The 27,658-nt window shown below is 39.9% G+C and overlaps 1 protein-coding gene across 1 annotated transcript in view; it reads left to right on the top strand.

Moving 5' to 3' along the window:
• The first annotated feature begins 23,649 nt into the window (after positions 1–23,649).
• Positions 23,650–27,658, top strand: part of CLDN10 (claudin 10) — a 107,179-nt gene continuing 103,170 nt past the window's right edge. The window contains exon 1 of the mRNA XM_061629361.1: positions 23,650–24,060. Coding sequence (XP_061485345.1) covers positions 23,847–24,060 — 214 coding nt within the window. The 5' untranslated portion in view covers positions 23,650–23,846. The remainder of the gene's footprint in view (positions 24,061–27,658) is intronic.

Here is a 27,658-nt window from a genome sequence, read left to right as displayed (position 1 = left end):
TCCAACCGAGTGACAGCCTTGGTCAGATGGACAACTTTATTTAGGAAGCATCAACCATTTATAGACCGCTAGGGCACGGTGAACAGTAAACAGGTGAAAGACAGAGTCATCAAACAAAGCTGTAAACAGTAAAGGAACAAAAGGAGCGTTTTCACTCTTCCTGTCTTCCTGTTCTTAAAGTTATCACCCCCTTCAAACAGACACTTTGTGACCAGTGGTTAAATGCGTCTTTGAAATGCGTCTCTGCAAGGAACATTATCTGCCTTTGTCCTAGATACAGTAAGGCAGTAAGACAGTTTCAACAGATTATAGATGTCATTGCTTTGCTAAGAATTAACACATACTTAGCACAAGCCTAAAAGGATAGGGGGAGAGACATTTTTTATAACAAACATAAACCTCAGAAGAGGGAGAATTCAGATCCATAGAAATTGCTTCTGAGGCACTCATATTTTCCACGCCAACAAGGTGAAAGCAGATGTGGGTAGAGGTAGGTTCAGGAGTAGGTTGCTGAGTAGGTATGGAAGCATCTGTCAATGTTGGTTCTCTCATTTTCTCATTTTTCCAATCTTAAATTAAGTTCTCCACATTTCCGCAGCAATTTGCAATTTTTACAAGAATTTCATGAAAAGTCTCCAGCATGTTAGTGCAAATTTCTCCCTTTGTATGCAATTTTGACTAATCTACATGTTTTTGCAAGCAATTTCTCATCATATAATGCATTTTTGTATGTTAGTTTCATTCATATATTCATTTTTTGCACAGTTTCTCCTAACATATACATTTTTGTCAACATTATTTGGTTGGAGAACTGTATTGCAAAATTTGAATAAGTGTGAATTTTGAAGGATGGCAGTTCTCATATTGTTTCAGAAAGTGTGAATTTGATAGATTTGGCTTGAAGTATCCCTACTGAGGAGGGAAGGATTAAAAAGCACTTTCCTCTGCTATAAATCATCCCCTCCTGAGGGCATTTTGCAATCAAGGGGACTTCCAGACAACCTCCTTATTGAACCTTTGTCCTGATTTGTTTGCATGGCAATTAGATGACACTGGCTACATAATTAGCATTCATTCTGATTTGTTTGTGGAGGCGGAGGTAAGATGTATCAAAGCAAGTGTTGTCCCATGCTTTCCAGTCCATTTCCCTGTCACTTTCCTTACCACATAAAGTCTGATCTTTTGGAGAAGCAGGTTGCACAAGACTTCCCAATCAGCTATAATTGTGCTGCCTGAAATTGACAGTACCTGAAGTTCTCTGAGATGCAAGTGCTGTGTAATGTGTCCTTTGTCCTTTGTTTCAGACGAGAAAAAAACTGAGTAATTACTACACCTGTTTCTTGTACGTCATGACGGAAGCATGCATTAAAGAAAGCACATGCATAGTTACATTACATTATGTGCAGTAAAAATCAACAGTGCAGATGACTTAGATGTTGATACTGCGCTCAACATCTAAGGCCCTCCTCCGAGTACCATCCCATCAAGAAGCTCGGAGGATGGTGACTAGAAATAGGGCCTTTTCGGTTGTGGCTCCCGAACTGTGGAATGGTCTCCCTGATGAGGTGCGCCTGGCGCCGACGCTGCTATCTTTTCAGCGCCAGGTGAAAACCTTTTTATACTCCCAGGCATTTTAAAGTGTATTTTTACAGTATTTTATTACTATGTTCTATTCTGGATGTTGTTTGGTTCTCGTATTGTTTGTGTGTTTTTGTTTTTTTGAGTTATTATATTTATTGTATTTATATATTGTGCCTGCTTTTACCTTTTATGTACACCGCCCAGAGAGCCTTCGGGCTTAGGGCAGTATATAAATTAAATAAAATAAATAGATAAATAAATATTGCTAATACAGGACACAGCATGTAAGAATGCAATCCTAACTCCTTAACTGGCTATCAGCTCCACTGAATTTAACCAAATTTGTTCTGAGTAGACACAGGCTGTGTATACGCAATACGCTTAAAGCACATTCTCCTCCTCCCCCTCCGCAAAGAATCTTGGAGATTGTAGTTTGTTAAGGGTGTTGGGAATTGTAGCTCTGTAAGGAGTAAGCTACAGTTCACAGGATTCTTTGGGGGGATGTTCTTTAAATGTATATTGTGTACATAGAATGCTGCTGTAGTTGGAGTAATATAGGCTAGAATACACCAGTTATTCATTTTGCCACTCATAAGTTAAACTTCAACTTTGAGCGTAAGCTTATTTAACTCTGTAAAGTGAGGTTTTCAAAGGAGGGTATGCTGTGCATGGTGTGTGTGTGTGAGAGAGAGAGAGAGAGAGGGAGGGAGGGAGAGAGAGAGAGAGAGAGAACTGACATGCAATCTTTGTCCGGGTGCTCTTAGGAATGGTAACAACAGCTTTATTATTTTAAAATTGACATTCTTTGAGGGAACACTAAAGGAGATGAATGCATTATAGCCTGGTCTAACTTACTCACTTCTTGAAGGATAATGTTATTATCTATTATTTATAAGCTACTGAAGAGGACCTTGAAATGCGCCTGACAAACTGAAACTCTATTCTATAGTTTCAATACCTTACAGTATTATGGTGACTGTTATGATTGTCATAAATGTCTGACAGCTAATTCCTTTGTGAAATATTTGGTTTTCAACCAATATGTTGAAATTTCAGCATTTGATTTTAATAGCATTAGGGTCTTATGTTATATTTATCAGTACTTTTTTAATAAATAAAAAGGCTGTTTGTATATGCTTAGAATATTTTTATACTATGAACATAGAAAATATATTCAAGGTGGGGTTTTTTGTTTTTTGCTCTTTTATAATTAGGCACGTTACCAAATTCTTCCAAGCTACTCAGGAAGTGGATTGGACTGTGAAAGACCAACCCAAATTGTGTTTGCATTTTTACACATTTGTAGAGCAGTACAATATCTGAGAGAGGAGGTCAGGTCTTCTGCTCCCCTGGTGTTTTCACTATAGCAGCCCAATTTTCCTGCTTTTTAAAGTTTGATAGAAATATCTGTGGGCTATAGGTACATTTTTAAATGGCAAGATTTTTTTGCTTATTAGTGAATTAAATGTTCATTTGAAGAGACCAAAGGAACTAATATCAATCCCCAGAAGCACACATCTTTTTGATGTGTAATGGATGGTTTCACAATAGTTCATGTATGATTACATCAGAGAGGAAAACCCAAAGAAATGTGATTAGGTTTGCACTGAATTACTGAGGTTATTATTCTGGGGAAAACAATACCATCACAATGTGCCTACATAACACTTTAGGCCACCTTTTGTTTAGATCACTTATTTGAGATTAGGATCAACAATCTCTTCTTAGAGTCTTCTAAATCTGCACTTATACCACTTTACATTTTCAGTATGTAAATTAAAGGTGTGATTAACTATTAAAGGGTGTGTTACAGTATGACTAATCCATAAAGAGTTCTAATACTTGTTTTCACAGAAACCTTGTGAAAACTTTACCAGGCATGCTACCGTTGGTGCTTACAAGGCTATAGCTCTGTCTCCTTCTTCCATTCTCTGACCTGGTGCTACATACCTAGCTTTTTGTTGCTCAGGACACTGCTCCGGTGAAAGTCTGTTCTACAGTTCATCCTCTAAATTCAGACCCTATCGCATCACAAAAAATGTTTTTGAACACTCCCATCATATTGAACGTGATCTGGAGGTGGTCAACAGTCGGTGCTCATGCTCTTAACTGTCCAAACTTATTTCCTTTCCAAACAGCTCTTACCACAAAACCTCCAAACCAAATTTTAAATTCCCCCAGTTTATAAAATGGTTTGCAATCTGCTGTGAATATCTATTGCGAAAGAAGCAGATGGAAAACAAGATATGTCATGTTTATACATTATCTTCTGTGCACAACAACTACATCCATTGTTTATACATCTTTTTATACATCTGTATACCAACTTGCTTTATAATGTCAATTCATTTTCAGGCATTGTCACTTCCTCAAATTTCTCATGAGGATTTCTGGATGTCCAAATGTGTCAGTAGATGTTTTTATCTGACAAATTGGGTTAAGATATCAGTAAGTAAAACTTTATTGCAAGCTTAGCCATAGGCCATGTGCAAAATATATACATACATTCATACATTTAAAACATCATATCATGTGCCGGCACATCTTGAATAGAGTCTGACATAGCATTCCTCTCTATAACAAGGGATTCTCTCAATTTTTGTGCTGCCACTGCGAAATTGGCCATTGCGATGGTCACTGAATTAAAATCATCTGATAAAAGCACATTTATCATTTCTTCATCAGCACAAGGACTTAAGAAGTTTAAGAAAGGGGATAAAAATTTTTCCCTAGGGTTATCATAAAGAGGGCAATGGAGTAAATAATGAACAATGTCTTCAATGGCCTTGCAGCCATAAATACATTGTCTATCGGCCACTGGAATGCCACGAAACCGTCCTTCAAGATAGGCTGTGGGCATTACTTGGAAGCGAAGAGCTGCAAATGCTCTTCTAATAGGGGCTCTATCTAAAACTTCCAAGTAATTTGACATATAATGGTTACGTTTGAAACAGGGATACCATCTTGAGAAGGGGGCCGACTCTATGGATGCTCGATCCTGAGCTGCGTCGTAGTCAAAAATCCATTTGCGAAGAGCAATATTATTTAGCTCCAGCAATTTAGATGGAGGAAGGTCATATTTTGAAAGTAAAGTTTGCCATTCTGAGACCCCTTCAACAGACTGCATTTGGTCTTGCCAACATTTCTTAGCCAGGGTTACATCTTCCATATTGATAAGGTGAAGCCAATATCTTAGAAGGGCTAAGTCTATGTGGGCTGTAATAGATGGCAGCCCCAGTTCGGCTCTGAGATGGGCAGCTGGTGTTCCCTGTGGGAGGCCTAGCACTTGCCTCATGAAAACATTCTGGAAAGACTCCAGTTTAGCTCTGGCTGTCCTTCCCCATAGTTCAACACCGTATAATATTTTAGGGAGTATTTTTGCTTTTAATATTTTTATCATCGGGGGAATGAGTTGGCTTCCTTGGGCGAAAAAAAACTTTTTGGCTGAGCCCAAAGCTCGGGATCCGGCTAAGGCTGCTGCCTTGATTTGCGGGGTCCAAGAGAGTCTATTTGACAGAAAAATTCCCAGATATTTAAAGGTCGAGACCTGTTCTAATGGGGCGCCATTTAAAAGCCAGCTATTCTTAGCTTTCATAAATTTTCCGCAAATCATAACTTTGGATTTAGACTGGTTAATTGTCAGCTTCTGAGACTCACAATACTCTGCCAATTTACGGAGCATACGTCTAAGCCCAATTTTTGTTAAGGAACATAAAACCACGTCATCAGCATAAAGGAGGGTAGCTATCTTTTTATCTCCTATTGAGGGGGGGGGAAGGAAGGAGATGTTAATACTTCCACAATATCATTTATAAAGAAATTAAATGGGAAGGGAGCCAATAGGCACTCCGGCTTGACCCCCCTACGAACTGGGATTTTGGATGACAAGGAACCCTTGTTCCCTAGACGCACCTGGGCTACGTTAGATTGGTAGAGAACTCTAATCAGCCAGTACAGTCTTTTATCTATGTTCGTTTGGGCCAGTTTTTGCCAAAGAAGTTCTCTATCCACCGAATCAAATGCCGCCTTAAAATCTACAAAGGCTAAATATAGGGATGGATATGCTTTGGATCTTGTTTTCTTCATAAGGTGGTGCAATATGAAAATCTGGTCAATTATACTTTTTTTTGGTCTAAAACTGGCCTGTTCTTCACATATTATCAGATTTAATGATAATAATAATAGCTGTTCCCAATCTTTTAACTTATTTTGGAGCAATCGGCTATATAATTTCGATGATGTATTAAGAAGACTTATAGGGCGATAGTTTGCTGGATTAGTAGGGTCTCCTTTTTTAAAAATAGGAACTATAATACTAGTTAGCCAACCAAGCGGAATCCTACCTGTGCTGTTTATATGAGTAAAAAGGGCAGCTAATAAAGGCGCCCACCAAGATGAGTCTTGTACTAGGAAATCTGGAGGTAACATGTCCTCTCCTGGGGCTTTCCCTATCCTCAGGGCAGATATAAGCTCCCCAACTTCTGCAGAAGTTATTGGTGGCCAAGGCAGAAGAGCAGCCAATTATTTTGGTATCATTACTGAGCTTGACGGGAGTAGGCTGCCCAAGATCGTACTGAAATGGGCCACCCACTCCTCTTGAATGATGGGAGGGATAGATGTATGAGGCTCTGAGTCTAAATTCCCCTGTAGGAGTCTCCAAAATTCTGACTCGTTCCCTGGGCGGGCCGCCTTTGCTAACGCCCTCCAGTTTGCCTGGTAAAAGGAATGTTTTTTCATTTTAAGTAGTGTTTTGTAGGCCCTTCTTTGCGTTATTAGTTGGTGAAAAGTGGCAGGATTGTTATTTGCTCGAAATAGTTTAATTAATTTAATAAGATTTTTTTTGAAATCCTACATTCTTTGTCAAACCATGTTCTAGAGTGGGAGGAGGCTGGTACAATCGTCAAAGCTGTTATCCGGGGACTAAGTTCGGCTATTATAGATTCGTATGCTCTAATACAATTCTGAGAATTTGTTATTGCCGTGCGATGTGACAAGGGGCACGGACTGATTAGTAGCATATTGTGGGCCCTTATCCCTATCTCTTGTGACCATTTGAGACGTTTGCAACCGGTCGAGGGGTTAGAGCTGGAAATCTTTATAAGGTCAGAATTACTGTTACAAGGAAACATAAGTGATAGCTTTAGGGGAAGGTGATCACTTTCTGGTCTCGGTAGGACTTCCAATTGCTTGATCCTGTTTATCAGCTGGTGAGAGCCTATGAAATAATCCACTAAACTGGCCCCGGCTCTTGCTAAATATGTGAAGGTGCCTTTTGAAAGATCTAGTGGAGAACCATTTAAGCAGACCAGATGGTGTTTTTGTTGGCTTGTGTGCGTTGTTGTGTGAAACAGCATACATTACGTTGGAGTTAAGTTGAGCAAGAAACTTCTTCAGAGCATTAGAGCATGTTAAGAGTCTTTATTGAAAGACATTAAGGCCAGAGGCTTAAGAGTAAATACATGTAGAGATTCTTCAGTCACCCCCCTTCTGGTACATCTCTCTCCATAGATAAACACAAAAGACAGCCTCTCAGCTCAGAGGCATAATTCAGAAGAGCAACAACTCAGACTCTGTTAGAACTTTCCCAGTCGCTATCAGATGGCTACCATAGCAACAGCCCTGGCAGACCGTTCCCAGACAGGGCATAGACATAACTCTCCCTTAACCACAGTTACATCTTCAAACTTGCAGGCTTCATGGAAAACTACTAGAGACAGTAATGCCTACTGGTCACCAGCCCAACAGTTTTTGTATTAATTGGCATAGGGCTAGACCATATTTGTTAATTGTAGAATCCTTCGCAGATCTATGCGAAAGAGGGAACCCTTCACACAATTCACTGAAATTTTCATCATCCGTTGGAAAATTTGAACCCATCCTAGCATTGAAATCTCCACCAAGGAGGATCTCATAGGAGGGATAACTAACTTGTAGTGTTTCCAAATAAGAATCCAATGTCCTCCAGGGGGAATCTAACTGGGAAGAGTTAAAAGGGGGAATATAGATGTTTACACAGATGAACGGCGGGAGGCCAGGAATTCTCAGGCCCAAAGTTAGAGAGCAAAAAGGGTCCTCTATATTAAACTCTATCACTTGACCAATAAGATGGGTGGCGACCAATATTGCCAATCCACCTCCCCCTCGGCCTTTAGATGCAGATTTAATAGCAAGTTTCCACCAAGATTTATAACCCCTAAGCCCAATTGACTCTTCAGAAGTGAGCCATGTTTCCTGTATAAGAATAATATCAAAAGTTTGTAAAATTTTTATGAGAGCCGGGTCCGTCATCTTACTCTTCCAGCCTGCTATGTTCCAAGATAATATAGATAGTGGAGGTCTCCATGCCGAACTGCTCGGTGAATTAAGTCCATTGCTATTTTTAGAATAAGGAATAGGGACGGAGTCATTTGAAGTAGTTTAGATGTTTTTCTGGTGTCATGGGCGTGGAGTAATAATGTTCACTAGTGGAGTTAAAACACTGACGTTTGATATGACTCTGGCAGTTTGCACAATGTTACTCGGAGGATCTAATTTGGTCTTTTGAGTCTTATCCGGAGTCCCCAGTTCTTCCGAATGTAGTAAGCGCATCTCGAGCCAGTTGGAATTAGGCTTAGATATCGAGGGACCCAATGTCTTTTGGCTGTTCTGTGCATTAGGTAGGCACGTCTTTCTAGCTGAGGTAGGAGAGCCCCTATAGTTATTGAGAAGTGAGGATTGCGAAGAAGATTGGTCTTCTAATTTTGCAGGTGAGGAGTCGAAAAAAACCTCTGGGACTGGAGGAAAATCAGTGGAAATTTCAGTTTCTTTTGCAGCAGGATTTCCTTTTGTTAGTTTTTGAATCAGATTGGATAACCTGCTGACAATTTTTGCTTGTTCTATTTTAGGCAGTCGATCATACAATTCCAGCAGAAGATTTTCTTCAGGTAAGTAAACCTCATGGTTTATAGACCAATCCGAGGACGCCGACTTGGGCACCAGATATTGGCCTTGGGCTTGTAGAGAAGAAGTAGTTAGTTGATCCTGGTTTCTGTTGCTGTTAAAAGATGTTTGTAGGTGGTCTTTTTTAAAGGTTGGCTGCAATCGAAAGTGGCTAAAAAGCGGGTTTGGAGGAGCCTTGTTGACGAAATAGCAGTGCACCAGGATACCTTGTGAACCTAATAATAATAATAATAATAAAATTTAATTTATGTGTCGCCTGTCTGGCCGATGGCCACTCTAGGCGACGTACATGCAAAGGTAAAACACCATACAGTAAAATACAATAATACAATATATGAACAGTACAGCGATACAGGAGCGATAACAATACTAGTGCAGGGTAGGAGGCATATCAGTTATAAAAGTTAACCCTCCCCGGAAATCCCAAAGGCCTGTTGAAAGAGCCAGGTCTTTAAGGCTTTACGGAATACATTTAGGGAAGAGGCGTGCCGTAGATCTTGTGGGAGGGAGTTCCAAAGGGTGGGGGCTGCCACTGAGAAAGCCCTCTCTCAAAGCCATGGCTTTGACAGCAAGATTATTATGGAATACTGATAATGGAAGATTGGATATTGAAATTACTGGACTTAACAAGACTACTGAAGATGGAAGATGGAAAATGGAACTAATAGAGATAATAGAACAATGGCTACTGAAATTATTGAACCTAACAGATTCTGATGTGATGGATTAATTGAAATGTTTATTTTGACTATGGTTATGACAATAAGATTATCATAATTAGTAATGAGATGGATTAATCGATATGCTTATCTGGAAAAAAAAAATTGATAGATATATTTCTTAAAGAATTGAAACCTCTCTTTGACTTTTTGTGGAAAGAATAAAGTAATGTTTATGAGATTTGATGATTAAGTAAGATAACTACTGGAGGAAAGTGATTTTATAATATGACTTAAGAGACAGGATTGTTATATATTATAGACTTATAACTGATTTGATCTTTGACAAATGGGAAGTCAATATTTTACTCTTTATTTTTTATTTTTGTTTTTTCTTTTCTTTTTTTCTTTTTGTTTAACTATTTTTGATTTTGTTTTTTGTCTTTGAATGTTTTATGATTTTGTCTTGTATGTTTTATGAAAATCTGAATAAAAATTATTGAAAAAAAAAAAAAAAGAAAGCCCTCTCTCTAGTTCCCGCCAATCTAGCTGCTTTTGTCGGCGGGATTGAGAGAAGGCCCTGTGTGGCTGATCTTGTTGGGCGGCATAATTGGTGGCGTTGACCTAAATCGCCTCTAGCTTTATAGATCCGATCTGCGAGGTGGAACAAGTGGAAAGTAAAGATTACACGTCTTTCAGAGTCATGTGAATAGAGGTAAGTCACGTATTTAATGCAATTCGTTTGTAAATCAGGCATATTGAAATGCAGCCAGTTATTGAAGAAGTGTCTTATTGTAGAGATTGACCAGAAATCAGATGACTTAGATAAGAATGTAACCACTAGTTTATTTCTCATAATTTTAATTTCCAGTCTGATGAATTGGAAAGAGTGATATCGGAAGAGGAAGCATAGTGAAGCTTTGGAAGGTTTTGAGCATAATTTCCCTTATCTGTTGGCTCAATCACAGTCTCTTCAGGAACTTCCTCGTTTCCAATTGAAGAGCAGAGTTTGCTCGAACTCAGGGAATTTGCTCTTGTATGCATTTTTTTGCATTTGGACGGGGCATCCATCCATTTAAATAAAGGTTTAAAATTCATTTTTCTTGTTAAAACAGGCTTTGGGTTTTTGATATTCTTTGATTTTTTTGGGTTTTTTCCTCTCCGAAGAGACGAATCTATTTTTCTAGATCCTCTTCCATCCACTCCGAAGGCCTGGGATAGGTGGGCCCGGGAGTTATGGGTGTCCTTAGCTTTATCAGGAGAATTAGTTTTCTCTGTGCCAAGTTGTGCCATGGCCTTTGTTAGGGTAGTTAGTAAACTGTTCGTTTCCGAAATGTAGACCTTGATAAGGGCCAGTTCTTCTGTTACTGCTCTTGCCCAGCCCAGGGACGGAAGATTTAGTCCTGTAACATTTGGCTGACTTGGAGATTTAAAAACCAGGCCAGTTTCTGGTGTTAAAACCTTAGAGTCCTGAGACTCAGTTACAGAGTCAATTGTCATTATTTCTGAGGGATAGTCCATAATCTTAGAAGTGAAAGAACAATTAAAACCGGCATCCTGTAGCTCTTCCACTAAGTTTTTGACATGAGTCTTCCCTTTGACTGTATGAGTTTTCAAATGATAATCTAAGGACCAGTCATTGAGACTTGACGACTGAGGGTTAATCTCAGTTACAGCAGATATTGTGAGTGGGGGTTGGGAAGCATTCAACTTCGTTTGAAAAATTGCATAATCTTTGGTTGGGAAATTGAAGATAAAACTTCCTCTTCATTTGGGATTATACCCAGTTCTTGGCATTTTTTCCTTGTGAATACCATTATAATGGCTTAAGTATAGAGCTTAAATGTGCACAGTCATCAAATTTAAAGGGCTGGATGCTTGAAGCCTTGGGGCAGATCTTGAATTGAAAATACAGGCTGCCCAATTATGGTTGGAAATGCAACCCAATGTACGCTTTATCTTACATTGGGTACAAGATCAAGAGAAATCCTGTACTGTTTGCCGTTGCTTGATTCCTAAAGACAGCTGTTGATACAGAGGCAAGCGGCTGCTGTTATCTTATTTTGTCTGCGAGGCGTCATTTAATGGCTATAAAGCACCTTGGAATGTGCTTTGGTCTTTTAACATCAGAAACTAGTTTATGTCAAGTTGTTTAGTATAAATCAAAGTTGGCTTTAGGAGTTTTAGATTACATCCAGAGGGAACCGAAGTGATAAGCGTCTTACAGGAACCCAGTGCGGCCGGAAGTCTAGTTTGGTAGGATGATTATTTGTCCTAAGATATCAGTATCTTTTCCCAGAGAGATTGCTCAGCCTTCTCATAGACCAAGGTCTGGTCTAGCTAACACAACTCTAATTCAGACAGTCCTAATATGACTTTCAACCAAAAAGAACAGGTACAGACTCAACTACTTCCTCGCTGACATGTAATTCCAGGTTAGTTGTCCTTACCTACTAGATAGAGATAGCCAATATGGTACCATCCAGATCCCATCATCATAAGAACATAAGAACATAAGAAGAGCCTGCTGGATCAGGCCAGTGGCCCATCTAGTCCAGTATCCTGTTCTCACAGTGGCCAACCAGGTGCCTGGGGGAAGCCCGCAAGCAGGACCCGAGTGCAAGAACACTCTCCCCTCCTGAGGCTTCCGGCAACTGGTTTTCAGAAGCATGCTGCCTCTGACTAGGGTGGCAGAGCACAGCCATCATGGCTAGTAGCCATTGATAGCCCTGTCCTCCCCAGCCAATATGACTAATGGTAAGGAATTATGGGAGATGGGAGTCCAACAACATCTAGAGGGCACCACATTGGCTCAGAGCTTGGAAAAGTTACTTTTTTGAACTACAACTCTCATCAGCCCCAGCCAGCATGGCCACTGGATTGGGCTGAAGGGAGTTGTAGTTCAAAAAAGTAACTTTTCCAAGTTCTGCATTGGCTATCCCGAGTTGAACAAACACAGGTATAGATAAAATGGACAAGAGTCTATATACTCCCTTTTCTTATTTAACACAAGGTTTACCATTGTCACTGTTTTCTCATAAATATGATTCATAGTTTAGAACCAAGTAATAGAGATTTTTGTAGGCTTATAGCTAGCCAGGGCAAAAGAAGCAGATTTCTTTCACAAAGTTTATTTGTTTAGTAGCCCTGTACACATATTGGAGTAAGCACCATTGAGCTCAGTGGGTTTTGAATATAAGATTGGCCTGCAAGAGTAGTCAAGGCTACAATTCTATGCCCACTTATGTAGACATCTATGTGTCTACTCGGTCAGAATTTAATAAGTCTCAGGTCAGTGGGGTTTATTCTCAGGGAAGTAGGCATAAGATTGCAATCTTCAATATTCTTGCAGGCCATTCCTGTGCTCCACATTGTAGAAGATTGGGATGTAACTTTTGAGCACTCCTTGATGACATCCTTAAGAATTATGATGGATATATTTTGGGATTTTAAAAAGTACAGTGATCATCACTGCAGAGGGTTCATGAATAGCCCCAAACTTAGCAAACAGGAGTTTTGTTTACATGATACATTGCCATTTTCTGAGAATGATTATCTTAAGGTAAGCATATTAAGCAGATTATCTGATTTTCTTATAGTAAAATAATTATTGGATATGTAGTTAAGAAACTGCAAGATAAATAATCCCAGATGAAGCTGAGAAACGTAGGTTAAGCAAGGGAATGGCGGGGCATGAGATCTGCGGCAGCGATCCTGCCACGAATCATGGAAGGGGAGCGCTGAGGCCTGGGGCAGGCTTGTGCCCAAGGGCCCCAGCACGTCTGGAGCTGGCCCTGATTACATTTCTGATGGCCATTTTTTAAATGCTAAAACATGCAGAGGCAGGAAAAGGGCTCCCTCTTGTGGCAACTTTTAAAAAGCTTTGACATGGGTTAAAAAACATGAGGAGGTGGGGAAAATTGCTCTGGTGGCAAATTTTGAAATGCTTTGTGAGGATTTAAGAAACATGCCAAGGCAGCAAAAGGGTGCCCTCTTGTGGCAGCTTTTAAAATGATTTGTGAGGGGCTAAAAAAACGCCAAGGCAGGGAAAGGGTGCCCTCCTGTGGCAGCTTCTAAAATGCTTTATAAATGTAAATGTACTGCCTTCAAGTCGATTACTTGAAGGCTGAGAGGCTTTCATGAGGCTGAGAGGCAGTGACTGGCCCAGGGTCACCCAGTGCACTTCATGGCTATGTGGGAGTTTGGGCCCTGGTCTCCCAGATCGTAGTCCTGCGCGTTGGCCACTACACCACACTGGCTCTCCAAAAATGCTTTATATAAGGGGCTAAAAAGCATGCTAAGGGAGGGAAAGGGTGTCCTCTTGTGGCAACTTGTATATATGTGTGTGTGATATATATATTATTTTATGTATTTTAATTGTATTTTATGGATTTTAATTTATTTTAATGCTTTTGTGATTTTACTATTTACAATTTTATTATGTACGTGTTTGATTTTATTTTTGTAAGCCGCCCTGAGTGCCCTATTATAGGGTAGAAGGGTAGGATATAAATATTTTAAACAGATAAAATAAAATAGAATACTCGTAACAACTCTGCTGCTCTTGGGTGTTCAGGTAACTTATTCCAATCTGGAATAAGGAGTGGAATAGCAGTTCCTTGCATGTAAAAAGATATAAAAGTTAGAAAACAATGTGGCTTTTTGTGATAGTAGCTATGCACATGTTATTTGTGTGTGAAAAGCTAGCTACAGATATCTTATAATTTGGATGGACCGTTCTTCCTCTATACACAAATACATTGTTATTCTTCGGTTGAGATAAGCATCTCTACATTTTGTCATAAACACATTTTGTAGTACTTGAACAGTTTGCAGAGAATTACTTATCTCATTCACTCTTACTTGAAGGAGCCCATTGTGGTATACATGGGGCTATCTGATTTTATCTTCAAACAACTTTGTGAGATTAATTAGGTGAGATATCCTGTAACTGATTGCTTTGAGCACGTAGCCCTGTTAGAAGAAAATGGTAGCCATTTCCCAGGAGAAGCAATAGTAACTGCCATCATTTATAGCAGCAGTGAACAAATGGCAGCTCACAAGCCAAACTGACACACACAAACACACTTTTTTCCAGTCCATAATGCATTTTAATCCAGTAATCATTTTGTTCTGTTTTACTCAAAATGAAAAGATACAGATTTCCAAGTTGTAATGAACAGAGAGATATAATTTCACATCTCTTTTGGATTTTGTGTGTAGATCATGCAAACTTTATTAAGAAGTTTAACTGCTTCCAATTCCCAGTCTGCCATTAAGAGACCAGAATAGCCCCCTATGCATTTGGATAGCATGAGCTCATTAAGGTTGCAATATGTGGCTTTTTTTTGTCAAGGGCATATTCAAAACTATAAGAAAAGTTTCCCATAATTATGTAACACTCAGTTCTGGAACACACTATCTTCTGTTTTATTTTAATTCACTAATAGGCAAAAAACCTTGCAGTTTAAGAACGTACCTATAGCCAACAGAAAAACTATGGAATAATTTAAAAGAAATGGGGGTGCCACAGCATCTGATTGTACTGATGTGCAACCTATACTCTGGACAAGAGGCTACTGTAAGGAGAGAATATGGAGAAACTGATTGGTTCCCCATCGGAAAGGGTGTGAGACAGGGGTGTATTTTATCACCCTATTTATTTAATCTATACGCAGAACATATCATACGGAAAGCAGGATTGGACCAAGATGAAGGAGGTGTGAAAATTGGAGGGAGAAATATCAATAATTTAAGATATGCAGACGATACCATACTACTAGCAGAACACTGAACACCAAAGTTAGGATCATTCAGACCATGGTATTCCCGATCTATGTATGGATGTGAAAGTTGGACAGTAAGAAAAGCGGATAAGAGAAAAATCAACTCATTTCAAATGTGTTGGAGGAGAGCTTTGCGCATACTATGGACTGCAAAAAAGACAAATAATTGGGTGTTAGAACAAATTAAACCAGAACTATCACTAGAAGCTAAAATGATGAAACTGAGGTTATCATACTTTGGACACATAATGAGAAGACAGGATTCATTAGAAAATATAATAATGCTTGGAAAAACAGAAGGAGGTAGAAAAAGAGGAAGGCCAAACAAGAGATGGATTGATTCCATAAAGGAAGCTACAGACCTGAATTTACAGGATCTGAACAGGGTGGTTCATGACAGATGCTCTTGGAGGTCACTGATTCATAGGGTCGCCATAAGTCGTAGTTGACTTGGAGGCACATAACAACAACATAGCCAACATATATTTCTATCAAACTTTAAAAAGCAGGGAAATTGGGCAGCTATAGTGAATGCAGCAGGAGAATAGGAGACTTGACCTCCCCTCTGAGATATTGTACTGCCCTACACATTTGTCAAAATGCAAACACAATTTGGGTTGGTCTTTCACATTCCAATCCACTTCCTTTATTGCTTGGAAGAATTTGGTAGCATGTGCCTCTGAGCATATGGGGAGTGGTGGCAACACCTGCAATCTCCAAAGATGGGAAATTACATTTTTGTATGTTTGTCTTCTTACCTTGCGTCTTTTCTGTGTTACTACTGTTTCTATAGAGAATCTAATCTAGAAAATTGTGGCTGATTTTTCATTAATTTCAACAAATTATGAGAACTCTGAAAGAAAAAAGTCCAAAAGGGGTCTGTTCCCCCCCCGTTTTTTTTTTTACACTTTGAACTCTCAATTCTCTCTGACTGTTTTGTGTATTGCCATGAAAATTGAGAGGGTTGTTAAGCAAGCATTTCTGAGTTCAGGACTATAAGTTTTGTAAGGTTTTGTTTTGAAATGAGCTTATGGAAAGCATCAGAATGGGGGTATTTTCAATTTAACATTGTGGAATGTGAAAAATCCATGCTGACTATAGTATACATCCACTTTCGTGGCTGTGTAATATAGATATAATATTCATTATTGAAGGCAAATTAATATTTGTACATCTTCTACCCTTCAACTTATCAACTACTAGTCATCAAACAATTGATATATTAACCTTTTTTGCCCGTACTCTTCTGCCCAAAGTCTTCCACCAAATCAGAGAAAGTGTTTTGGCATACTATTAAAGAAAGTGGGTTTCTATCAGCTTCTCTAGATGAGCATAAAAGCAGAAGGCCTAGTGAAGTCCAAAGCAACTAGTCTTATCCTAGAGGATGTGAAAGCTCCAATTCTTTTGAAACTTGTGTAAAATGGGGAAACGGCCAGACCTGCTGTTCTCTTAGCAAGTAAGAAAGAAAGAGTGTCTACATTTGGAACAGTTTGAAAATTAGATCCAAAGATTTGCAGATGCTCCAATCATCAGTGATGCAGGAATGTTTAATTTGTAAAACTGGCCAAGTGACAATGGCTCCCTGCCGACCTAAGAAGAAAAAGTCATTTGAGCAAGTTCACAACACTATCACATTTTGTAATCAAAAAGATAAAAAACTATTGAAGCATTGAAACAATGGGAAAAGGAACCAAAATCTGCATCCTGAAATGGTGCACAGACTAGTAAATTAATTAAGTTCTGAAACCTCAGGATATTTTGGAACAAAGGACACTTCCTTCTACTGAAACATACCTTTGGTCGAATTAGCTCAGTATTATCAACAGTGAGTGGCAGCAGCATTCCTGGATTTCAGAGAGAGAACATTCCCAGACCTCTCTACAGATGCGGGGGACTAAAGCCGAGACATTCAAAGCAGATGCTGTAAACTGGGCTATGGCCTATTCATAGAGGAACAGATTGGATACAAGCGTAAAGACAAACATAATATTAAAAGAGGACTCGCGTCAAGTTCTGCAGTTACAGTGTATGCCCAACATGTCTCCTACTGGCTCCACTGTTTGAATGACTGAAGTTCATGCAAATAAATGAAACAACTGGTTTGTATCTCAGTCTTGCCCTTGCTCTCACGCATCATGCGGAACATCAGTGTTTTATTTTTTTACACTGCTGGATGTTCATTTATCTATTTATTTGTCAATTCATAACCAGTGGTGTACTGAAGGGGGAAGTTATGGGAGTACAGGTCTGGAACTTTTTTCAGAGCAGGAACCATGACATCATCTGTCAGAGTGCCATGTTATTGACAGATTCTCCTTTCTCTGGCAGCTGAATGAGGAGGTGATCGTGGGGCTTTCACGTTTGTAACAAATTAGAATCAAGGAAGTTAGAGAATGAAGATAATCAAGCAGAAGCAGGATATTTCTTTTTCTTTGAAGCTAAGTAGTTCAAATGGCAACACTTCCTTGCAAGATTGTTTGCATTTATAATTAAAAGCTAAAGGTCACATTTCAGCTGGCTGAAATTCTTTTTATAAGAGGTTAAACCTATGTAGTTACAAGTAGGCAAGTAAGTAGAATTCAATGAAGCTCAGATTGCAATTGTGCTGATCCTTGGGCACTGTGCTATATACTGTGGCTGTTTGGGTGTCAGTGTCTATACACACCCATAGACGTATATAATGGGTCAACACAACTGCCTGCACTTTTGGATTTTCCTAGGTATTTATACATCACTGTCCCATCATTAACATTTGTAAGCAGTGGCTATGCACCCACCTTGGGAACATAGCTATAGTGGCTGTCGCGAAGAGCTCCTGTACTTCACAATGCACAGCTGGGAACAGAAGAAGGAGAAGAATCTGTTATTAAAAGTGCAAAAATATTCAGGTGTTAGGAGGAAGGTGACTTTGTGACAAAACAGGTGGCAGGTTCTGCAAACTTACAAAACCTTTTTTTTCTCCAGAGCTCAGTCCTGGAAAGCTATTGGTATGGTTGAACTGAATAAAGGGAAATAACTTCCAACTCATCCCTGTTGTTCCCTGTACAATGCAAGGGGGAGAATGGGAGACTGCATTAAAATAAAAAGAACAGTATTTTCTTATTTAATCCTTACACTAGGTTCAGCAGACTTATAGCTTCAAATAACAAAGGAGGATCTCTGCACTCGATCCTGAGTAGCTTAAAGCTGTGAACACACTAGTCCTTTTAAAAACCAACAACACTCAAGCTGCTCCCACCAGGTTTTACAGTACAAAGGGGCAGGGTTTGACAAGTGTCATGTGCCCTCTTTTTCAGAAGAGAGAGGTGGAGATGCATTGGAACTGGCAGAACAGTGAGTGTGTTTCTACCCTAAATCAAAGGTGATAGGAAGCAGGGACTTTTTGTATCTGTGGAGGCTTACTTCACATTTTAGAACCCCAGGATCCCCAAGGAGACTCCATGGATACAACAGGCTCTCCACCGCCAGACATTGACCTTCCACAAGTTGGAAGGCAACTAAAATGGCAACAGAGGGGATGGTGATGGAACTAGTACATCCATTCACACTGCCCCTTCTCACATGTGTTCCTCTTCATTACATCTGGAGAGGGATTAATTCATATTGAAAAATTAAATGAGCATCCTGGTTCTGAATCATGAATCACAGTCATGCATGTGAATTAAAATCCTCTATTCAACCCAAAAGAGAGCATTGCCTGTCTACCTAGCCCCTTTCTGGTGCAATCCAGGCAAAGATCAGCACTTTTAAATTCCTTTGAAATATAAGAGATTTGAATGTGTTTATCTTTGGCAAGAGCGCACCCTGCACACTGTTGTTTTGTTTCTTTCTTGTCTAAGTGACATGCCATGATACCCCATGGTGTTTTTCTTAGCAAAGGGGCTTGTTATGACATTGTCATGCTGTTTAAATGTTTACTATGCTCTCTGTTAAGAAACTCAGTGTATGCCCATCCTGATTATTACTTGTGAACAAAACAAAACTTTCATAACTTTCTGAAAAATGACATCAGTTTTCAACTAGAATTACTTTCTTGTGGTATTTATATGGCTTTCAGTTCGGTTGCTCAAGTCTGTTTCATCTGATCATTTTATTACTTCCTTTAGGAACTTTGGCCACAATCCCACACTCTGCTAGGCACACTCAAGCTTATCAATTTCAAGGCCTTTACACATGCTAACTCAGGGTTGAAGAGTAATGTGAGAGATCATTACCAAACTTCTGTGATCCACCAGCCTCCTTACAATCCAAAGGCCCATTTGTGAACCAGGATAAAGTTATTTTTTACATATCAGACTGCTCCATGATTACAGAAGGAAGATTCAAATAGATTAACACATTAGCTTTTAACTTGGAAATAAGTTACTTAAAAATTACTGGTTAACGTTCTTCTCCCACTTCAGTACTTTTTTAAAGTGTTGTGACCACTGAGGGCTAAACCCAGGTGACCCTGGGCCACGTCTATTCCACCCCCATTTCTTTCTTTCTTTCTCTCTCTCTCTCTCTCTCTCTCTCTCTCTTTCACAGCTGATGGGGTTTCTCTTGTTGGTGCTGCTGAAAAACCACATCTCCCACCCACTTTATGTTTAAAAGCATAAGAGCATTAAAAAAAACAAAAACAGCTGGGGACAATTTTCAGTATAAAAACCTCAGAAGGGAAAAGGATAAGGAGACCGTCCCCCGCACAGACCTTTTGGTTCATATTGCTGTGTCCATGTCTGTATTTAAAAAAAAACAACAGCCAAAATTCCAGGGGAAGCGTTAGCATCACATGTAGTTTAAACTGCAGGAAACCAAAAACACTAAAAACACTCTAAAACATCGTTAAAACAAACTTTAAAATATATTAAAACAAAAATCCTTTAAAACATATTAAAACAGAGCATCTTTAAAATAATCTTTTTTTAAAAGCGTTAAAACGTATTAAAAAGCAATTGCACCACAGATGCAGTCTGGGATAAGGTTTCTCCTTAAAAGGCTTGTTGAAACAGGAAGGTCTTCAGTAGGCGCCAAAAAGATAACAGAGATGGCACCTGTCTAATATTTAAGGGAATGGAATTCCAAAGGGTAAGTGCCTCTGCACTAAAGGTCCGCTTCCTATGTTGTGCGGATCGGACCTCCTGATACGATGGCATCTGCAGGAGCAGAGCTTGAAAGAAATTTGTTACTTGTAATTCATTACTATTATTTATTTATTTTATTTATTTATTGTATTTATATACCACCCCATAGCCAAAGCTCTCTGGCTGGTTTACAGTAACTAATAACATTAAAACAAATATACAAATTTAAAACACATCTTTTAAAAACAATTTAAAACACAATTTAAAAATTTAAAACAATTTAAAAACACATACTAAAATGCCTGGGAGAAGAGGAAAGTCTTGACCTGGCACGGAAAAGATAACAGTGTTGGTGCCAGGTGCACCTCATCAGGTAGATCATTCCATAATTTGGGGGACACCACTGAGAAGGCCCTCTCCCTTGTGGCCAGCCTCCCAGCTTCCCTTGGAGTAGGCACCCAGAGGAGGACCTTGGATGTTGAGCGTAGTGTACGGGTGGGTTCGTATCGGGAGAGGCGCTCCATCAGGTATTGTGGCCCAAAGCCGTGTAAGGCTTTATAGGTTAAAACCAGCACCTTGAATAGAGCTTGGAAACATATAGGTAGTCAATGCAAGCGGGCCAGAATCGGTTTTATATGTTCAGACCGTCTGGTCCTTGTTACCAATCAGGCTGCTTTTTTTAAGGAACGAGTGGGTAATTCCTTTACATTTTGATTGTAATAGAACTAGGAGTAATTTTATTACTTTTGTGGAGTGATTGTAATGTTTCCAGCATTATCTCTGGGCATTACTTGGCGGGGGGGAAGCAGAGGAAGTCTTCTGCTCCTCTGATTTGTGGATGAAAATCATGTGCCTCAAACCGGGCTTCTGTGCAGCGTCGCTCTTCCCTCATGCTCTGTGGGTGGGTAGGAGGCAATGAGGGAGAGAGTGGAGAGTAAGACGGTGTGGAGTGGAGAAAACAATTGTTTAAAAAATGGATGGTGGTGGTGAAAAATGGAGTGGAGGGCAAAACGAGCTGGAGGGCATGAACATGGATAAAGGAGGAGAAGGAGGCAGCAGCAGAATGGAGATAAAGAACTGTGGAGATGATAGACGACAACGTGTGTGTGTGTGTGTGTGTGTGTGTGTGTGTGTGTGTGTGTGAGAGAGAGAGAGAGAGAGAGAGAGAGAGAGAGAGAGAGAGAGAATACTGGCAGACAAAGTGGCCTCCACCATCCTGTCTGGTGAGTGTCCCTTAGTTGGTGGCAGGGCAGGGTCCAGGAGATGGTTAAGTGAGAGAGATTATGCTTGCTGGCTGAGGGGGGGGCACTTGGTTTGACATGCAAAGATCTGAGTAGCGGTCTCTGCCTCTCTCCCTTCCTCCTTTACCAGTGGAGAGACCACCATTGCTATCTTATGGATAAAAAGAATTATTCTACTACCTCTGGATTACAGTAATCCAGCCTGGAGGTTACCAGTGCATGGACAACAGTGATTAGGCTATCCTGGTCCAGAAATGGCCGCAGCTGTCTTACTAGCCGCAGCTAGTAAAAGGCACTCCTAGCCACTGAGGTCACCTGTGCCTTTAGTGACAAAGATGCATCCAGGACCATCCCCAGACTACAGACCTGTTCTTTCAGAGGGAGTACAGCCCCAACCAAAGCTGGCAACTGACCAATTATCTGAATTTGGGAACCACCAACCCACAGCACCTCCATCTTGCTAGGATTCAGAGTCAGTTTATTGGCCCTCATCCAGCTGACCGCCGAGTCCAGGCAGTGGTCCAAGGCTTGTACGGCCTCTTCCGATTCAGATGTTACAGAGAAATAGAGCTGGGTATCATCAGTGTGCTGCTGACACCTCGCCCCTTATCTCCTGATGACCTCTCCCACAGGCTTCATATAGAAGTTAAATAGCATCGGGGACAAGATGGTACCTGCAGCACCCCACAGCATAACTGCCAGGAGGCCAAAATACAATCACCCAATGCTATTCTCTGAAAACATCCCTGGAGATAGGATTGGAACTGGAGATTGGAACTGGAAATAGAATTGGTGAAACAGTGCCTCCAATACCCATCTCACCTAGTTGGCCCAGAGGGATACCACGGTCAATGCTATCAAAAGCCACTGAGAGATCAAGTAAGAATAACAGGGTCACACTCTCCCTGTCCTTCTCCTGATAAAGGTCATCCTTCAGAACGACCAAGGCCAAGTCAGTCCCATAACCAGGCTTGAACCCAGACTGGAATGGGTCAAGATAATCTGTATCATTCAAGAGTACTTGCAATTGCTGCACCACAACCCTCTCGATCACCTTTGCTAAAAAGGGGGTATTTACGACTGGACGGTAGTTGTCGCAAACCAATGGGTCCAGGGTGGGCTTTTACAGGAGCAGTTGGATCATTGCCTCTTTTAGGGTGGCTGGAACCGCTCCCTCCCACAACGATGCATTGACCGCACCCTGGATCCACTTGATCAAACTCCCTCATCAAGCTCTAATAAGCCAAGAAATGCAAGGGTCAAGAGGACACATTGCTGGCCACATTGTCACAAGCACCTTGTCCATGTCATCAGGTCACATAAACTGAAACTGATCCCAACAAGCTGCAGCAGACGTTGCACTGGACACCACACTGCAGACTACAGCAGATGTGGATGAGGCATCAAGATTGCTTCGGAGGCAAGCAACTTTACCTTCAAAGTGTCTTGCAAACAATTCACAGTGGGCTTCCAAAAGGTCTAAAACTCCATTTCCTGGAGTTGATGCCAACAGACCCCTGACAATATGGAATAGCTCCTCTGGATGGCTACTTGAGGATGTGATGGTGGGAGAGAAGTGGGCCTACTTTGCCGCCCTCACTGCTGCGCAGTAGGCACAGTTATGATGTTTTACTCGTGCTTGATCAGCCTCACAGCAGGTCTTTCACCACTTGCACTCTAGCTGTCATCCAGCCTGTTTAATTGCCCTTAGCTCACTGGTGTACCAAGGTGCGGACTGGGCTCCACTATGTCTGAGAGGGCGCTCAGGAGCAACCATGTCAAGAACCCAACGCACCTCACTGTTCCACAGCGTGACAAGGGCTTCAACAGGGTCACCTGCTCTATTTACTGGGAACTTCCCATGGACATTCAGGAATTCTGTGGATTCCATTAGTCTCCAGGGGTGGACCGTCTTAATCTCTCCATCACTTTTATATAAATAATTAATCTGTCCATCACTTTTAAATAAATAACACTTTAAAATATATTTTAATAAATATATGCTAAAAACAGGCCTTGTTTTAATTTTGCACTTCTATGAACTGGAGCATGGATAGGAGGAAAAAGTCTGGCAATATTTTTTGACCAAAGGGATTCAGTCCTGAATCACACCTGGGTTTCATTCATGGTCCTCTATTAAAATGTATCCATATATGTTTCGCTAAAATCCATGTCAAGCTCTACTGTGCAACTTGGACTCTGCACTTATTTTTTAGTTACAAAGTTTGTTGTGTTTCAGATTAACTAAAAATTAAGCATTAACTTAAATGTCAGAATGCCAAGAAAGAAAAGAATATTAAAAAACAACATTCTAGAATTGCAAATTAGCAATAGTTATATCTGTTGCCATTGCTAAATATTTCTAAGCCAATATTGTCTACTCTTTTTTCGTACACAAATACAGTATGAGACTCATGAGTTCAGGTGCTAGCCAGACTTGAAGAAAAACTAAATTTGCAACTCGATTAACACTTGTTCACATGTAATTTGCTAATGTTGTACTAGACAGCTAAAAGTGCTCTCCTCTTTCCATTGTGACATAACAAGTCACTGGAGATTTCATGCCATACAGGGAACATGTCAGGAATACAGATTATAGCATTCCTCTTTTGTTTATGTGGAATAGCAGCAATTATTACAGCCACTGCCTCAAATGAATGGAAAGTAACTAGCAGGGCATCATCAGTGATAACAGCAACGTGGGTCTTCCAGGGTCTCTGGATGCATTGTGCAGGAAATGCTCTGGGTGCTTTCCACTGCAGACCTCATCTTACTATCTTCAAAATAGAGGGTAAGTAAAAGGGAACAAGCAAATATCACAGCAATAAATGAAGATCTAAATGTATATGTATATTTTGTTATGTAGGGAGCACATACGGTCTTCATGATACTTACAGATAGGGCTACATGCTGAGATTAGTATGTTTATTTGGGTCATTGGCATGTGAGGTGGGGGGACCTCTGGGAGGCTAGTATGAGCTCTGTTTTCCTGCCTACTGCTCTCTTCTCCCCTCACTGCTGCTGCCTGCCATCCTGCTGTCCACTAGCCCCCCTCCTGTTTTTCAGTATTTAATGTTCACAAACGCAAATGTAAACATAGGCATCACCGTTCCTCTTAGCAGACATCAGCCATGTTTACACCTGCACATGTTCACTAATACATTTTAACAAGGTGGTAGCAGCAGCTGGTAAGTAGAAAGCCAAAGGCGGCAGTCGCAAGAATGGTGTCATTGGATCAAAAAGGAAAGTGCTCTGAAGTACCAAACCTGCTTTGGGAAGAAGTTCCAGATGTCCAAGACCTTACGCAGTCCTGTTCAAGATTCTTTGCGCCTTTCCTACAAGAGCCTGCATATTTCTCTTTGAGAGCATGCAATACTTTTGAAAGAAATTAGAATATTCTAAGCTACTTGTTTTATTTATTTATTTGATTGATTGATTGATTGATTGCACTTGTATACCGCCCCATAGCCGAAGCTCTCTGGGCGGTTTACAGCAATCAAAAACATTAAAACAAATACACAATTTAAAAACATATTTTAAAAACAATTTAAAACACAATTTTAAAATTCAAAACAATATAAAAACAATTTAAAAACACATGCTAAAATGCCTGGGAGAAGAGGAAAGTCTTGACCTGGCGCCGAAAAGATAACAGTGTTGGCACCAGGCGCACCTTGTCACAAAGATCATTCCATAATTTGGGGGCCACCACTGAGAAGGCCCTCTCCCTTGTTCCCAGCCTCCGAGCTTCCCTTGGAGTAGGCACCCGGAGGAGGGTCTTTGATCTTGAATGTAGTGTACGGGTGGGTTCGTATCGGGAGAGGCGTTCCATCAGGTATTGTGGTCCCAAGCCGTGTAAGGCTTCATAGGTCAAAACCAGCACCTTGAATCGAGCTCGGAAACATACAGGCAGCCAATGCAAGCGGGTTGCCTGCATACATGCAAGCCAATGCAAGTTTGAAACCTTTTGAATAAAACCTTATGGTTCTGCATCTTTGCAATTAGAGGCTTCCACCCTGAGTACAGACTTTATGTCTCTACTGCTCCATGCTGATAGAATGATAGAGCTGATGCAGGTACGAATCTAGATCTCGAATCCAGAAATTTGCTGAATGTGAACAAAGGTACTGATTTGAAATACTGTTCAAATATTTCCATATCTCTGTTTCAATAATCTTCAATATTTCTCTTTTAGCAATTACCTTTCTCCTTTGTCTTACCCTCCTGAAAGACTGTAAAAACACCCATCCTGAAAATAGTGTGTTTGCTAATCCTTTCTAGGCAACCTATTTGCATGTTGTACACCGGGAGCTGCATTGATTTAAAATCAATTGGTTTATTTATTTCTTTTTCCTTCTCCCTTTGCTGGAATTTGATTAATGTAAAAATAAAAGTAAAACCAAAGCAGTCTGAATTTAGGGGACAAAAGGCATTTTGCGCTAGGTACTTTTTTATGCCAATGGTATCCTTTTTTGAAAACAGTTTTAATGGATTGGTTTAAACTGGCTCTCTTGGATAAACGAACCAATAAACAATGTATCATGTCACTGCGGGACAACGAATGAATGAAGACAACTATTTGTCATGTGGTAATTGATCACAGCGTCCTTGTAGCCACTTGATGTGTTGATGGACACAGATGATTATTTTTATCACACATCTTACAACACTTCTGTCCCTACAAAATCCTTACTTTCCTGGAAGGATGATACAGCCAAGCCGATGAAGCTTTTTTGGGGTGAAAGAGTTCATCCTGAATAGTTTGGTTCTTGTATGGGCTGACACAGAGTAGGGATGGGGGAGAAATTCAATTCAGTTCGCATTTGAAACCGAATCAATTCAATTTGCACTTTCTGAAACAATTTGAGAATCAAAACACAGCCACCCTTCGAAGTTCACACTTATTCCAATTTTGTGATGCAGTCTTCGAACCAATGTTTACAAAAATGCCTTATATTAGGAGAAATTGCTTTCAAAATGTGTACATTAGTCAAAACTGCATATAAAAATGTTTGTTAGAAATTTGCACTATAGTGCTGAAGAATTTACATGAGGATTTTTTTTAAAATCACAAATTTCTATAGAAAGGTGGAGAACTGCATTTATGATTGTAAAAAGGAGAAACAGAGAACTGGAATGGTCAGGTCTTTCTATTTCTAATATAGAGACCAAGGTGGAAAGAAAAATAATCATCCTTCTCTTGCCTGCTTTAATATTATGATTGGGACTAATAGAAAGGACATGAATTAATTAAGTATATTTGTATGGACTATTACCTTTTAATCCACCCTTACATACTTTTGGCCTTTCTGATCCATCCACATGTGTGTGTGTGTCTATATTTATCTATCTATCCTAAATAAGAACTGTTCTTATTTGGTAAAGCAAGGCTTTATCAACCCAGATCCCTTCAGATTAGAGGCCTTCTTGTCCCTGGGAAGTTTGAAGCTGGTAATAGTGCTGCCTCCCACATTCTAGGGAAAAGGCTATCACTCAGGCAGGAGATCTCAGTCTCTGACAGCATCATCCTGCTAAATTATGAGACGAGTTCTATATATATACTTTTTATTAAATTTTAGAATATTACAAATCTTTAACACAACATCAATAATCAAAATACAATCTACACATAAAAAATAGAACTTACTAAACTATCTTATATTTACTATATCTCCCTAACCTATATCCCCCCCTCCCAGGCAATGGTATGTTCTATATGCACTTTACTTTATTATAATATTTAATATGTTAGCAAAACTAGAAAATAAATAGTATACGAAACCTTATCTAAATTAAAGTATTTTATGGTTAGGCATTCCAACTGGCCACATATTCTATTGGTGGTGTCCATCCGTGTGTTGTTTGGCTTACACACATTATGAAAGGTATAAAGAGTCCACAAAGGTTTCTTTCTTCAACTCTCCCCTTGCTATTCGGAGCTTAGATGTTAATTTTTCCATGGGTGCTATATGCCATATTTTCTGAAACCAATATTTTAGTGAAGCACCCTTTAGGTCTTTCCAGTGGCTTGGCAATTGTATGATGTGCTGCCATAAGTAGATGACCTATCAAGTTCTTACATTGTACGTTCTTACTGGAATCAATCAATAAATTTAAAATAGCAAGCTGTAGTGTTTGAGTGATGTCTTGATTGGTTATTTGATTAATTTATTTGAAAATAGCATTCCAAAAGGTTTTAACTTTTTCACATGTCCACCACATATGGTAGTACATACCAATTGAACCACATCCTCTCTAACATTTAGGGGAAAGAGTGTGGTTCACCCTCAACAGGTATACTGGAGTAACGTACCAGTGATGGGCAATGTTCAATATTACCTCCCAAACTTGATGGGACGAAGTGGGTATCAAACAGTTATTCCATAATT

Source organism: Rhineura floridana, chromosome 5, assembly GCF_030035675.1.
Source record: "Rhineura floridana isolate rRhiFlo1 chromosome 5, rRhiFlo1.hap2, whole genome shotgun sequence".
NCBI lineage: Eukaryota > Metazoa > Chordata > Lepidosauria > Squamata > Rhineuridae > Rhineura > Rhineura floridana.
This window is presented reverse-complemented; position numbering and strand designations above follow the sequence as displayed.